General features: G+C 44.5%; 1 protein-coding gene across 1 annotated transcript in view; it reads left to right on the top strand.

Annotated features, from left to right (window-relative positions):
• The window catches only part of CHAF1A (chromatin assembly factor 1 subunit A), a 196,623-nt gene extending 184,122 nt beyond the window's left edge, over positions 1-12,501 (top strand). The window contains exon 14 of the mRNA XM_018570653.1: positions 12,331-12,501. Within this exon, the coding sequence (XP_018426155.1) occupies positions 12,331-12,501 (171 nt within the window). The remainder of the gene's footprint in view (positions 1-12,330) is intronic.
• The last annotated feature ends 4,042 nt before the right edge of the window (positions 12,502-16,543 follow it).

Here is a 16,543-nt window from a genome sequence, read left to right as displayed (position 1 = left end):
TGTGTATAAGAAAAAGGAACCGCTGTAGAATTTATAGGCAAATTCCCAAAGGGCAGTTTCTGCTTCTGGGTGGAAAATGAGCTACGAGCAAATAGTCAAGGCAGGATTTTGGTTGAGGCAACATACTCCCTTTTTTTTGTAGCACTATAGAATGGAAGTGTTATCTCAGCAGGACCTGCCTTTCGGCAGAAAGGTCTTGCAAGCTTTGGTCTCACCTTAAGGTACTGTATACTTGTTTTTCCTCTCGTGTAGCTGTCCTGGAAGGTGACTGCGTAAATTAGACTTAATAGTAACTGTATTTTCTAGGAATCTTCCAGCTACCTAGTTCCCACTTCAAGATTTTTTTCAGTAAGCGATTGAGTGAGGACCTCACTTTTTTTCCCCCATTTTTTTTTTTTAATGTTACTCTACTTTACACACACTGAGGGCTTAGGGGGTGGGAGGGGTATTTAAACGTGTCTGCTTGTTTCCTGTAGAAGAGGAGGCAATCATCTCTCACATAGCTGTCCTGGAAGATTCTTAGAAATACAGCTACCAGTAAGTCTAACTGGGAATTTTGCAGCCAATTTGGGATAATCAATTTTTCATATTTGTTATATGTTCCCATTTGCATAGCATAAGCTAAAGCAAATATTTAAAAAACATGTTTTTTGCAGTTTAAGTTATGAACTGTGTCCCAGCATTTATATCTGTACAAGTAGCACAGATACCTTAATCAAATCACCATGGAAAAATTTGGTCTTTTTAAAATGTTGATTTAAGAAGAGGGCGCGGTGTGTGAAATGTGTAAAATCACCCTGTTCTAGTTGCATAATCCTTTCCTTGGTGTCACGAAGTTTGTGTTAAAACTTTTTGCTTTTCATGGCAAAAGGTGTCAATTGTTAAAAACTGCATTATATGTTGAAGACCCCATCCTTAATCAAAAGATGTTGGTTCCAGTTTGATGTACATGGCCTCTTTCATGCCTGTTAACCTCTGCCCAAAAATGTGCACCTCTAAGGCTGTCTATTTCTTGATCTTGTCAGAACACAGGGGGCACCCACATGGGACAGGAAAGTACAGAGAATATGGCCTCTGGAATGATCAGTCGTCCTCAAACATGAATGAACTGCAGACCATTGCTCTGTCATTGAGAAGCTTTGCACCCTTGATAGGGGCCATTATGTACTCATATTGTCCGACAATGCAACAGCAGTCACCTGTTTTAAACTCCTTTTGCATACACTACTTTTTTCAATTGCGTTGTAAAACACCGTATGGTGGTGCAGTCTAATGCATTGTAGGTGGGAGGTTTGTTTGGGCTGCCAATTTAATGAATGGCATCGTAATGCACTATCCACACTGTAACGCACAGTAGGTGCAGCCCATACTAGCATGTGTTAATTGCACAGAACCATGCAATTCACCAAATGGATGTGAACGGGCCCTAAAAGCAAGTTGTTCACAGGCCTATTATTCATTCGGTCCTGAATTTCGTGCAGGAGGATTGATGGGAAATTGATAACGCCTTGAAAGTTCAGTTGGTGGCACTTTGTTTTTCTGGATATTAAGCAATCAGGACTTCTAAAAAGGTTTTTATTTTCCATTTCCAAAACTAACCTGGCACAGTCTCTTGGGTGTTGAGGGTGTTAAAGGAGAACTATGGGACAACATTTTTTACCCATAGTTCTAATCACGTCATATACTGTGTCCTCCGGTGACCCAAAACACAGTATATAGCAGGCTTTTACCTGCTTAATGCTGAGAGCGCCACAACCGGAATGGATCCCGACATGCTGATGAGATTCACCCTGCTGGCTGACAGCTGTGCCCTCCCACAACCATTCCTCCAGTCAGCCCTGAAGAAACAAGGGTGGGGCGCTGTCTGCACGGAGATGATTGGGAAGTCTGACTTGACTTAGCTATCAATACAGCCGACCTTTGACAGCTTCTTTGTCCAAAGGTCGGTTTGCATTATGGGGATGATTGTTTTTCACTCAACCCATAAGTCTCCTTTTAATTTTCCCCTTTTGAACCTGTTAGGATTTGCTGGGTGAAAATTTTACCCCTAAAACATCACTTCTGGTTTCTCTCATTAAGGCGAGAATGTTAATCAAAATTCATGCCCTTTCCTCCGCAGAGCCATACTGTGTGGTATTTCTGGACAGGATCAGTTTAAGACCTGATCCAGCTTTTTTGCCTAAAGTAGCTTCTTTCTAACACAAAACCCAAGATATCACCATTCCTTCGTTCTGTCAAGGTCTTACCTTGTCCGCATGGTGGCAGCCATTTTGGACATGTGCAGACTGCAGTCTCTTATAACCTCTGATTGCATCATCGCTTGCCTGCTGCCTGGGCTTCGCACAGTGATGATGTGGCAACACCTGACTATGTCAGTCTGCTCGGGCTTCAGGTTCATTGCCCTTGCGTTTGTGCTCCAAGGTGCATCTCTGGCAGCCTGAGTTCCTTTGTGTGTTCCTGTGTATGATCCAGCCTGGCTGACATTTCCTCTGGCTCTTGACCCCGCATCGACAGACGTACCCACATTGGACTTGATTCCTGCGTGGACCACTATCCGCTTTGGACATGATCCCGGCTCGGCAGATGTAACCGCATTGGACTTGACCGGCTTGTTCCTGACCTCGCTGCTGCTGTTCCCTGATGAATGTTTATTTATGTTCCTTTAAATAAACAACTGTATTTTACCTGCATTTCTGTGTGGTCTGGTTTCCTGCCTCCTGTGACACCTTATGAGAGGGAGTGATATTTTCATCATCTGGATGTCAGAACATTTCTTTTTATTTTCAATTCCTAAGAGAGGCTACATAGCGTATAAGCACACTATGGCCAGATAGTAAGGCAAGCAATCGCTTTAGAATATCAAACTTCACTTGGAACCTCCAGAGAGCATTACTTTTGCCTCCTCTTGGGCCAAAAAACTGGGGCATCACCAGATCGCGTTTCAAACTTTGATTAAGCACTACAGAGTCAGTCTCCTATCCTGTCAAGATCGTGCTTTCGGCAGTGGTTCCCCCCCAAAGGTATTTCTAGCCTAATCCTCATGTGCTTCCCTTGAAGATGAATTGGGAAGACAGAGTTACGTACCTGCTAACGTCTTTTCCATGAATCTTCTTTCTTGGAAAGCAGGGATTCCCACTTCTTTATTTATTTTTCATTTTTTTTTAATTGATATATAGTTATGATTAATGTTATTTGGTCATCGTTCTGACTTCGGTTCTATTTTAAAGCTGAGGTGGCTAGGAGGGTTATTTTAATTGTGAATGTATCCTGTTTTTGGTGTGCAAAACCTCTTTTGTGCTGTCCTGGAAGATTTAATGGAAAAGACATTAGTTTGTTGAGGGTTTTTTTGCTAGTGTTCCTTAGTGATGGATCCTTTTCTCTCAGCTCTGAGATAAGTACTCTCTTATGCACTATATTCTTTCTAATGTATTTTCTATAAGAGTTTGCTAGCACATATCCCTAATGCTGCTCTAAGCCACTGTGGTGCCTCCAGCAGCTATCAGGATCTATTTTCTCCTTGATAGAGCTTTGGCAGACCATACCCAAATCCCATCTAAAGGAAGATGGGAGGCTGATTCATAATGTGCTCAGTTAGTGGACCCTGCCTTAACCTACGGGCTCAGGGCCATGGTTCATTCAATGGATCCCTGACACTAAAGACTCTTAGAGGGGTATACCCACCCTCAGGGCAAAGACCATCTGGCATGTCTCCACTGCGACATCCACGATAAGGATGAAAACCTCTCGAGCAAGCCTCACCCAGCCCCTGTAGGTGTTAGTGGTAGCCCCAGTATCCTGTAGGGTTAAAACTGCTGCTCTGGTGTGTCTTCTGTCACCCTTTTAGCAGTGGTTCATCTGTATGATCATGGCTCTGGAGAGGGTTCCACCTCCTCTGGGAATCACATTTCTGTTCCATACTGTGCGCCCTATCCTTCACTGATGGCATTAGGGCCCCCTTCTGCTCTCTCTAGGGCTCCACTGTCATGTCAGCTTTTGAGGAAGATGGGTGATCTCTTTGATGCATTGATCTCATAGATGGATTGTTGTAGGGGCCTCAAGGCAGATATTCCCATGAGCAACCGACAACTCAATATGGCAGGTATGATTACAAGGAGCATAGGGGCAAGACAACATTAAAAAAAAAAGAAAGGGGAACAAGAGGGGTGGGGAAGGAAGCAAAAAAAAAAGGGATGAAGGAAAGAGATTTTCTCACTTAGGCCATAAATCTCAGTTGCTAATTAATTGCCGATATTTAGCAGAATTGAGGAATTCAGCCCCGTAGAACCATGTGAAGGAAAATCTGGACATCATTCCCTTTTTATTGAGCTAGTGAGATCCTCCATATGTTTAATGTCATTTACCCGTTGAAGCCACTGTTGGATGGTTGGAGGCGAGGACTGCTTCCACAAAAAGGGACACAAGTCCTTGCCGCATTTACTAAGTGGATCAGGATAGATCGTCTATAGCCCTTCAGGGGGTGGTGATTGTGGTGCAGCAAGAAAAAAGCTGGGTCTAAAGGTATTGGTCTGTCGGTGAACTTTTGCATTATGTCTCTAACCTGGGTCCAAAAGTTCAAGAGCGATGGGCAGGACCAAAATACATTGTATATATCAGCCGGAGAGGAACCGTAGCGCCAGCCAATGTCTGATACCTCTGGGAAGATCCCATGGAGGGGTTCGGTACCACCTCGTCAATATTAGTCATTTTCCTGGTATCTATTGGATATCGACGACCCCAGGGGGAGTTGTAGGATCCTAGATCTCTCGGTGGATGTAAACTGAACACCAGGTCTCTCTCCCACCTCTCAAAGAAAGGTAAAGGTTGATCAAGGTCTGGGAGAATAAGCAATTTGTAACAGAGATAATGTTTTAGGCAGGGGGCCCGCCGTAGAGCACGCCCCGTTGAAAAGGAGACCATGGCCTAGAGAATAGAATCGGCGATTGTAGCGAGGATAGGTACTGTGTCAATTGACATAGACTCCAAAAGCCGAATATTGTCAAAGAAGGATCAGACCATACTTCACCAACTGCTGTCCCCCTGCTGTTCATTAAAAAAGCCTTGGGCCCCCCAAAATATATATGGTTCCAACTACAAAATGTTCTGACCTCGGTGAAACCTTTTACTGTTTTTTTATCACGACCAGTGACAGCGTTTGAGAAACTTTTTATGCAGAAGCTGAGGCCATGTCACATATTGTCTAAAATATATGAATTTCTCCTTAATGCTCATTCCCAAACAGAGGTTTATTTTTAAAGTGAATTATTTCAATTTCGGAGAGTGAATCGTCTCACTTTAATGCATAAAATGTCTCTCTCGGCTGTATATCGAGAAAAATTATAAGTTGGTTTCCAGATGGTATTGTTGTCGCCCAGATATTCATGTTTTTGGCCTTGCAACATCTGAGGTATGCTGGAGATGTCTAACAGGGTAAGGGTCCATGCTTCATATTTGCTGGGAATGCCCTATTAGGACTTTTTGGAGCAAGTTATTTACCATTCATAATAGGATGATGGGTACCTCCTTTAAATCCAGACCCCTGTATTACAATATTGTCTTTAATACCTGGTTCTTAGAAATCCATCAAGAAAGATCCTTTATGGCATATGTTGACAGCCGTAAGGGTGTTAGTAGCCAGATATTGGAAGTCTACAAAGGCTTCCTCTGTTGCATGGATAAGCGAGATTAATGGAATTCCAACAATGGAAAATATGCTATTTATGGAAAGGAATATATCGAAGAGCTATACTATATTGCCAAAAGTATTGCGACGCCTGCCTTTACTCGCACATGAACTTAAATGGCATCCCAGTCTTAGTCTGGTAGGGTTCAATATTGAGTTGGCCCACCCTTTGCAGCTATAACAGCTTCAACTCTTCTGGGAAGGCTGTCCACAAGGTTTAGGACTGTGTCTATGGGAATGGTTGACCATTCTTCCAGAAGCGCATTTGTGAGGTCAGGTACTAATGTTGGACGAGAAAGCCTGGCTCGCTGTCTCCGCTCCAATTCATCCCAAAGGTGTTCTATCGGATTGAGGTGCAGGCCAGTTAAGTTCCTCCACCCCAAACTCGCTCATCCATGTCTTTTATGGACCTTGCTTTGTGCACTGGTGCACAGTCATGTTGGAACAGGAAGGGGACATCCCCAAATTGTTCTCACAAACTTGGGAGCATGAAATTGTCCAAGATGTCTTGGTATGCTGATGCCTTCGGAGTTCCCTTAACTGGAACTAAGGGGCCAAGCCCAACCCCTGAAAATTAACCCCACACCATAATTCCCCCTCCACCAAACTTTACACTTGGCACAATGCAGTCAGGCAAGTCCGTTGTGGCCACCGCTAAACCTAGACACGTCCATCAAATTGCCAGACAGAGAAGCTTGATTTGTCACTCCACTTCTCTAGAGTCCAGTGGCGGAGTGCTTTACACCACTGTATCCGACTTGGTGATGTAAGGCTTGGATGCAGCTGCTCGGCCATGGAAACCCATTCATGAAGTTTGGAGGTCTGTAGCTATGGACTCTGCAGACAGTTGCTGACTTCTGCACACTGTGCGCTTCAGCATGCGCTTACCCCGCTATGTTATTTTACGTGGCCTACCACTTTGTAGCTGAGTTGCTGTTGTTCCCAGTTGCTTCCACTTTGTTATAATACCACTAACAGTTGACCGTGGAATATTTAGTAGCAAAGACTTTTCACGGATGGATTTATTGCACAGGTGGCAACCTATCACGGTACCATGCTTGAATTCAATGAGCTCCTGAGAGCGACCTATTCATTCACAAATGTTTGTAGAAGCAGTCTGCATGCCTAGGTGCTTGATTTTATACATCTGTGGCCATGGAGGTGATTGGAACACCTGAATCCAATGATATGGACGGGTGTCCCAATACTTTTGGCAATATAGTGTATATGATGGCCTGGTCTCAATGGGAGAATTGTAGGTGATGTTTAGAGTTTTCCTCTTGCCTATGAAATATGTTAACCAATGAAGGTTATTCCTTTAGATTACGGATTCGAATATCTTAAAATAAAACTCTGGGTGCTGCCCCTAGTTCCCCTTTTTCTCCAAGTCCTTTTTTTTTTTTTTTTTAACTTGATCCCTATGTGTTTACAATAAATAGGCACTAATCTTATATGTGCTATATACAGGGGTATCAGTTAATATATATGGCTTATAATAACATATGTAATTATAGATGGAGACAAGAAAAGTTTGCTTTTGTAAGCTGTTTTATATATTTTTATAAAATGTTATGTCGAGAGTCATTGTATGATATGATATATATGATATTGATTAGAACTTTGACATTGGATACAGAGCATGTGTTTTTTTTTATTTTTGTATAATTGGTAAAATACTTGCATATGCATTTTTTTTACCTTATGTTACTTTCATTTTACGAATTTTTAACAACTTTTTTTTTTTTACATTAACCCTATTGCTATCACAGGGGGCTGACTCCCTATGTAATAGCAGATAGGGTGTGACAGGTTATCTTTATGGAGACATCGTGGGTCTTTCAGACCCCTAATGTCACCTAGGGACCCCAAAGATCTGCTTCCCCAGCTTAATCTCCTGGCTCTAAGAGCCGGAGACTAATAAGTGACACCGGAAGTGATGTAATGCAACTCCTGGGTCCAGTGATCGGAGGCGAAATCAGTGGCAGGAAGCAGCTGAATCTCTCTCCGGTCATTGCGGGGAGAACCGCCGAGCCACTCCCGGGCACGGGGACAGCGGTGCCCGGGGAATTCAACGGCGGGGGAGGGCAGGGCGCCGTACGGTACAAACGGCTGTACAGATGCCGGATCGCATGTGCATTAACGGCAATCTTCTGCTGTTAAAAACGATATCAAGAACACGGCTGCTGCAGCAGCCATGTTCTTGTTTTAACCACTTCTGCGGGCCGCCGTCTATATACTTATTGCGGCCTGGAAGTGGTTAAGAGTACTGATAGAAATGGATTTATCCCCGTGGGGAGCTGCAACCATCATAAGTAGGTTGGAAATGTTCCTAAAGGTCAGTTTATGAGGGTGAGGAGAAATTGCACTTTGGAAGTAGAGTATAACACAAGCTAAAATATTTAGAGAAAAGGAATACAGGGAAAAGGAAGTACTGTTAAGAATATCGTAGGGGAAATGAAAAAGGGAAAGTCTCTTGGAGGTTAAAAAGGTTATGGGGAATACCAACTACCCTTTATCCTTTAATACCAATTTTACTGCCCAATACAAGGAGTTTGAGAAATATATAAACATTGGAATATTTTAAAAATGGATAGAGTATTGGGTCTTTTGATCCCAAATAAGCCCCGGGTAATTTATAGGAGAGCCCCAACCTTTAGAGATATAATAGTGCAGAGTGTGGTGGTAAAGTTATTTTGGGAGTGTTGGATTTTATCCATATAGAAAGTATATACCCTGTAGGGTGACTAAAATGAAGAGACGTGGAAAGATAACTCATTTTGGCAAGTCTAATGGAAGGTGGTTTGAAATAAAGGATTTTATTTCGTGCCATACAACTTATGTAACTGATGTGTTGGAATTACCTCGTGGCTTCCAATATGTAGGTAGAACTACAAGAGTGCGGAGAATTAGAGAACATATAAATACCAAAAATGGATTCGACAAACAGTGTCTAAACACTTCAAGGAGGTTCATAATTAAGAGCCAACATTGTTGACCTTCTATTGTGTGGAGAGGTACTAATAAAACGAGGGTGGCCTCTCAAACGAAACTAAGCGGATCTTTCTGCTAGATACATTACAACCAAAAGAGTTAAACATCGAGCCAGATTCAAATTGTTAGCAATAGCTGAACTGAAGTGGTTTTAAGTAACATGCAGGCATTTTAGTTTATATATTTTTATATTTACGAATAAAAAGCTTTTTATTCGTAAATTAGGAGATGTAATATGAGGTGAGGATTGCTTAAAGTACATTTCCACCTTTTTTGTTGGGCATTTAAAAAAAAAAAACACATGCCAGCATATGCAGATCCTGGATATAAGCACAAAAACATACTTTTTTTTTTTTTTTTTTAGTTGTCCTCTTAGGCTCCACCTGTTTTTTTTATTTTATTTTTTTTAAATGGCTGCCAGACAGCTTTGTACAGTGTAGGGAGTGGAGAAACTCCTTTTTCCGCAATGCTTTGCTTCTCTCGTGCACATGCATTCATTAATAATCATAGTGGTACCACCCCCTGGGCAGTGCAGAGTGACAGAGTTTTTGTTTTTTAACCTGTGGCTACAGTTGGAGAATTGTTGTAAGTGATTGCTAAAGAAATCCGTTCTATTTCGTCTCCAGTAATCGCTCAGAACAAAGTATAATGGATTTCTTTAGCAACATCCCTGGTGACACTGCACCTCTCCGGTACGCCACCCAGTGGGGGAATATATAACTGGAGCAGACAAAATCTGGAGCATATTTGCACTGCACCCAATCAGCATCTCTCTCATTTTCAAATCTTGCCTGAGCAAACTGAAGAGAGATGCTGATTGGTTGCCATGGGCAACTGTTCCAGATTCTATTGGCTCCAGTTTTGATAAATTGCCCCCATTGCTTTTTTTTATTTATTTGTTCAGTCATCGGTACATGACAAGAATGGTGGCGGAGAGGGGGGCACATTGAGGAACCTGGACTTGGGGCAGCAGAGAGACTAAATCTGCACCTGGAGAGGGAGAGATCTGAGAGAGACACACAGAACACAGTGACGGAGAGAAAGTCTAGAGAGACAACATGTGCAGGTGATCTTTATAACACACAGATCTATGATGAGATGTGATGACCCATAAGGAGTTCTTTCTGCTCTCTCCTCAGTTCATGAGGAGGGGTCAGCGGAGTGAGCTCAGCAGAGAGGAGTCAGCTGATTGCACTTTACAAATAACAACCCGACCTGATTGAAGATCCTGTGGAGGGAATTTTGAATTTCTAGGACTCTGGCCTCCTGAAGGCGTTAAGTAAATGAAGTATGCAAAACAGCACTGTGATTCCTGACCAAGTAGACACACATCACCCGCACCTCTAAATTACCACAAACACATCACTTACAAAGGTGGAAATGTCCTTTTTAAAAAATAGCTTGGGGTCCAAATTGACTGAATTCCTTGGCCACCTGCTGTGACACGTTCCTCTTCCAGGTTTATACGGGGCTGTAGAACTTAGTTGTTGAATTTAAAAACAATGTTTCAGTGTCACCAGACCTTATTTTATCAGTGCATTATTTATTCTATTTTTGAGAGTTCTTATTTGATATGGTCAAACATGTCTTATAGACACAGGAAAATTTCCTCTCCAGGTTGTCCCAGTTGAATTTCAACACAATAGATGATAATTTAGTGTTTGGCATTTGACCTTACTCTGGCAGCCATCTTGTTCACTTCTATACAGGTCATAGGATATTTGTGATCTACTATGAAACTGTTTAACAATTGGTACCATTTTAGAAAAGACCTAACAGCAACATGTGTAGTGAGTGAACATTTGTACCTTGATTTGGAGCATGTATTTAGATGTAGAAGGTAGGTAGCTGGTTACCGGTCTAGCTAGTCACCAGTGATTTTGCTAATGCAAGTTGCAATAGTGTTCTAGAATGGGCTTATTTTAGAGCATGACCAGAATATGTGGGCATGTGTGCCATTTCCATATTTGCATGGCCAGCAGAGTGCGAGACTAAAGTTAGGGGTACAGACTGATCATGTTTCGACTGATTTAGCAAGAATCGGCCAAAATTCACTCAGTGTGTACCATAATTCACTCCGTGTGTACCCGATTCTATCTGCAGAAGTCAATTATGATGGACTTTTACCGAAGGAAAATGTCAAAAGTTTCGGCCGAATGGTGCTTGCAGCCAATCAGCGGCCACTGTCAGAATATAGTGTAAACATTAAGGGGTTCGTTCTGTGCGCTCCTCCGTTCCCCTTAGACTTCCGACCTCAATGCTCCAGAAGTGCATGCTATTTCTGTCTGCCGCTCTCTTTGACTATATGTCCTATAATTGCTCCCACTGCGCACGCGTCTAATCACTGACTACCTCGCTGGTTACTCCTCCATACCCAAATCAGCAGAGGAGACGTGAGCACTTCATGCGTCCTCACCTCCTTGTTCTCGGCGGGAGCAAGCACGGAGGGTGGCTACTTTTCAGCCCATAGGGACCATGGAGACAAAAAAAATAGCCACCCTCTGACAGGAAGTTGTGAAACAGGAGAAACAAATCATTGTTTAAATTGAGCTAGTTCTATTTTAAATGCTTCTATAATGAACTTCATTTTATTTAATGTGGGTTTAGTTTCGCTTTAAAGGAGAAGTATTGGGTTAAGTCTTTTTCCCATAGTTCTCAGGGTAACGGGAGGACACAAACTAGCGTCCTCCCATCACCCTAGGCTCAGTATACCGCGAGCTGTTGCTCGCGGTATACTGAGACGGTATACTGAGGCGCTGTACCAGCCCCCTCTCCCGTCCGATCCACCAGTCAGCGCTGGCGGAGGGGGGAATCCAGCCCCTCCCCTGTCACGGCAGAGAGCCGTGACAGGATTGAGAGGTGAGCGAACGCCAGTATGTGTTCGCTCACCTCCCGATCTACTGAGCCGACCTGTGACAGTCTCATTGTCACAGGTCGGCTAGAACTATGAGGTGAGTGAAAAGCACTCACCTCATAGTTCTCCTTTTTAAGGGTATATTTTGTGTAAGAGTATTTACTTCCTAGGGAGTATTCGTGCTCTACGTCAGCGTAACTCAATCAGAAGCCCCCTTCATATCGGAGAGCGGTAGGCAGGGCAGGCCTGGATGGATGTTAACTTCCATCCGCATCGATCCCTCCAACCCTGGGCTAGCGCCATTTGTTTCAATGATGCTGGTGGCCGGCCTGCCTGGACCATGAAAAGGCACAGCACTGTGGGGAAAAAACTCAAGGCACCTTGGTTGAAAATGGCTGGTGTAGCTTATGCCATGATCCTGACTAACCTAAAGTTGGCCCTTTTCGGTTAAACATGTATTTATACTTGAAACACCTTGATTGCAGTTGGTCTCCATTTAAGTAACAATGTGGCTTTGGAAAAGAACGGACTGCACCGTTGAAGTGTCATATTAAAGATGTTGTGTACATATGCAATCAGTTGTGTTTTTTCACTGTAATTTATTTTAAGCTCTTCATACATCTGTTTTACTTTGACATGAGATTTCTTTTGAGAAATGCCAACAAAACCAAATTAAATGCATTGTGATTCAGTTTTCTATGACAATACAATTTGGAAACTTCCAAGTTTGTGACATTTATAAGCTGCAAATAAGTATGCCGGAATAGAGTGCAATTGATAATGTTGTACAATTTTTTGTTTTTAGATGGCAGTAACTGAGGCAGATGGTTTCCAGGCGGATACAGAAGATGATGATGATGATGATGATGATGACGACGACTGCATGATTGTAGAGGAACAGCTCCAGAGAGGTGTGCATTTAACTTTAGGCTCCTTTCACACTGGAGCGGCTGTCTGCGTGTATTCGGCTGTTTGAATCCGTGCAGTTTCACGTACTACGTTTGTGTCTCGTGCAGTCTTACGCGTGGGAAACGCAAACACTATATGTTAATGGCGCTTAAGACTATTTTCTGAAAGCCTTGATGCCTGTCACTGTTTCCCAAGTAACATGTTTCTTCCACTCATAGGACACAGCAAAGATCAGAAGGCCACTGGGTTATACTGCCACCTGCAAGAGTAGGACGCTATGCACAAAACAAGAGAGCTGGTGGCCAACCCCCATGTGCGAACACTGCCTCAATGTTTTGCCTAGCATCGAGGAGTAAGGACGTCAGAATACCTGCTGGGATTCTTCTTTACCTTTTTTCTGCTTTCCTGTGGATTTTTTTTTCTCTGAAATATGGAAATCTTCAATCAACAGCAGGCTGGGTGAAAAGCTGGAGATATATATATATCCTTGTAGTCTTCCCCCCAGTCATGCCAACAAGTGCATTAATTTCCTTTCTATGACGGATTTGGCTGCGAGAGCTCTGTGCCATTGGAACGGCCTGTGAGAAGTTTCTCTGGGAACACACATGACCGGCCAGTCAGTGTGCCCTTACAGGCGGACGATACTGTGGTCCTGGCTAGAGGTTCCCATCCTTTCTCCTGTTAGACTGGTTATGGAGTCAAGCTTCCCCCTCACCTGGGTATTACCTAGTGTCCGGGAGACTATGTGTCTTGGGGTATGCAGTTGGCCCCCTGAAGTGTTGGTAGCTTCACTGCCTTGGTGGTAGCAGGCTGATGGCATTTTATTTGGATGGCGGTGTGCACTGTGGTTTCTTCACTGCACGAAAGGTCTGGTCAGGAGTCTACCGTTCGGTCAGCCTACCGTGGTAAGGCTGACCGTTTTGTTCTGTGGGAGCTCGCCTACCTGGTCATAATTGTGCATTCGTCGCCATGTCCTCTACACCCACCCCCCTGATTGCCTCTGCCTCGATGCATCCAGATCCACCAGTACCACCTTTGTCCTTGGAAGTGTGTTCTTCGGCCATGGACAGTTTTGTTGCATGTATTGAGCGTGCGCTGTCCAACACTGTGGTCTTTAAACTTTGCACCCCTGCTTTCCCCTCGTCAGTGTCCAATGTTGAGACTGCCCCGGCGGAGATTGATGACCCCAATACTTCGGATGTCGACCATGAGTTGTCAAGTAGCAAGGAGAAGGCTTCTGCTTAGGTGATCCTTAAGGAAAAGGAACTAGTTTCTGCCTTGATTAATTCTATAAGGGAAACTCTTAAGATTGAGGATGTTCCCGGTACTTCTGGGGAAGCTCTGATACCATTTGATACCTGCAAGGTTCGTTGTTAAACCAAGCTTCATCCTTATTCCTTTTTCGATAAGGAATAAGGATGAAGCTTTTCGATTCACTATCTTTTTTTACAATTGACACAAATGACTGAGGAGCGCTACTACACTATGGGAGTGCTATCAGCACCCTAGTGTGGCTAGCAGTGTGAAACAGAAAAAGTAATGGGTGACTTACAGTTAGGATATCAGCAGACGTGCCTGAAGGTCCCCTGTGGAGTGGCGTCCGGGGTCTTTGTCATTTCCTTTGGGCAAATTGCAAGGGATGGATGGCTGCCGGACCGGAACTTGAGTGTGATGTGTAGACCAGGCTCACGTACTCGGCTGGCCAGGCCGAGCCGCGTGGCTCGAGGGGGAAGAGATGACCCGCTGATGGCTCTAGGATACAACCCGCCGTGTGTCCCCCACGCCTTGTCGGAGACTACTGTCGGGAGTGCACCAGGTGCTGTGGGTCAGTAACAGTGACAGAGGGAGGTGTGATTGGAGTCGGCTACGCGTTTAGAGGGATATCCTTTATCAAGCCTCGGAGTCATTTTTTTTAATGTTGGCGACTCCACATTCCATGGATGCTTCAATTTGTAGACTCAACAAGGCAACGATTATTCCGGTTCCAGATTCTCAATCCGTCAGGGACCCAACGGACAGGAAGGCTGAGGTGATTTTCAGGACAAAGTTCACCGTTGCTGGAACCTTGCTTCTTCCTGTTTTGGCATCTGCTTTCGTGTTGCAGACGTTGATGGAATGGGCAAAGCGTTTCATGCTGGTCTGGCTATCAATAATGTCTCCCCTGCTTATGTGGATCTGGCAGATTAACTTGTCAGGGTCTCCAGTATCTATGTAATGCTGTTTTAGATGCTGCTCTGGTGTCTGAACATCTTGGTATCAGCGGTGGTCCTTAGGAGGCTTTTGTGGCTTAAATGTTGGTCGACGGATCAGGCTTCCAAGAAAGCACGGTAAGTCCTCAAAGCCTATCTTCCCCTGTGTCTAAGCACCCTTGGCATGCAAAAACTGCTAAGACCTCTGAGAAGCCCTCCTCCGCATTAAGGTTTGCCCCACCTGTGTCGCTGGGGGGGGGGGGGGGGGTAATTTTCTACGTTTTTAGTCTTTGGCCTTCTTGCATTTCAGATCAGTGGGCCCACGTGTTTGTGGTATCTGGTATATCTGGTTGTGGTAGCTCTCTAAAGGTTGAACTCAATGGACATGTGTCTTTTTTCAACCTGACTAACTATGGCTACAAGATGGTTTCTAACTTGTCCTCCGGACCATTTTTTTTTGCGTACAACCTTCAACACTCCCCAGCGGCTCCAGGATCTTCCCATGGCGATTGCCGAGTTGCTCATCCAAGAGGTTATTGTTCCAGTTCTCCCCTCCAAAAGATTCAGGGGGTTTTATTCAAACCTAATTACAATTACAAATGCTAATCCAGCAAACTGTACACATCCCCCTGCCTGCCTACCTTTCTCAGCTTCCAGGCAGACTGAACTACTGAGCCTATTTGATATCAATCCACCGCGCTGGGGTGGCTTGATATCTCCTGCACTCAGTCCTGCAGGCCGGGACTTTAACTTGCTTGTCGGGACCTGCAGCTCCTGATATCATTCCGCCGGCCGAAATTGAGAAAATAGTCCCCTCTCTTCCCGGGCCCTATTACTTCAGCGGGGGGAATAGGGGGTAGATTCGCAACACTGAGTTCCCTTAGACTGACAGAAAATCCCCCCCTCTGTGTCTCTCTACTGAAGATGGGCTGCTCCATGCAGGAAGGGGGGGCGGGAAATAGGGGATAGATTCGCAACACGGAGTTCCCTTGTACTGACAGAAAATCCCCCCCTCTGTGTCTCCCTACTGAAGATGGGCTGCTCCATGCAGGAAGGGGCGCCGCGACCCACTTTTGGGTCGAGACCCATGAGTTGAGAACCACTGCTCTAAACGGTTCCCAAGAAAAATTGCATTCGTCCCATTCTGGACCTCAAAGCTCTTAACAAGTTTGTGCGTGTTCAGGATTGAATCCATCCGTTTTGTGGCAGCTTTCTTGCATCAGGAGCACATGGTGTCCATTGACATAAAGGATCCCTACCTTCATGGTACAGTTGCCTAAGTCATCAGAAATTACGTTTTGCTGTGGGAGAGGATCAGTACCAATTTGTGACAGTCTTTCCGGCTGGCGTTGGCTCCGGTTTGAGTCTTACTCGGACTTCTCTGAATCTAAGTGGTGTCCTACTTGGACGTTCTGCTGCTATGGGCAGAGTTGTCTGAAATGGAGACCAATCTGTGCATAACCGTGAGCATGTTACGGGATTTCGGGTGGATTCTGAATCTAAAAAAGTCTGCCGTGGTTCCTTGTTGTCTGGAGTATCTGAGCCTGGTACCGGATACTTCTCTTGCCAGGGTTTTTCTGCCTCCTGAGAAACTTCAAAAACTGGTCCCATATTGGTCAGTTGCATCTTTGCAGATGGGTCCCGATTCGTGTCTGCATGCAGATGCTAGGCCTGATGGTGGCCTCCTTCGAGGTGCTGTTACCCACCTAAGTGGTTCTACAATGCAAGATTATCTTGAAGTGGAACAAGTTGCCTTGGTCCTTGGACAGGGATATTCGGTCGGTGAGGGCCTCCCTGCTGTGTTGGCTTCGGTCTCCGATGTTGCTGTCTGGGAAGTAATTTTAGCTTTGCTGGACGATGGTGATGGATGCCAGTCTCCGTGGATGGGTAGACGTGTTGGGTCCATTGTCGACTTATCCC

Source organism: Nanorana parkeri, unplaced genomic scaffold (genome assembly GCF_000935625.1).
Source record: "Nanorana parkeri isolate BGI_ZX_2015 unplaced genomic scaffold, ASM93562v1 scaffold1567, whole genome shotgun sequence".
In the NCBI taxonomy this organism is placed as follows: domain Eukaryota; kingdom Metazoa; phylum Chordata; class Amphibia; order Anura; family Dicroglossidae; genus Nanorana; species Nanorana parkeri.
Note: the sequence above shows the minus strand (reverse complement) of the source record. Positions and strands in the feature narration are given on the sequence as shown.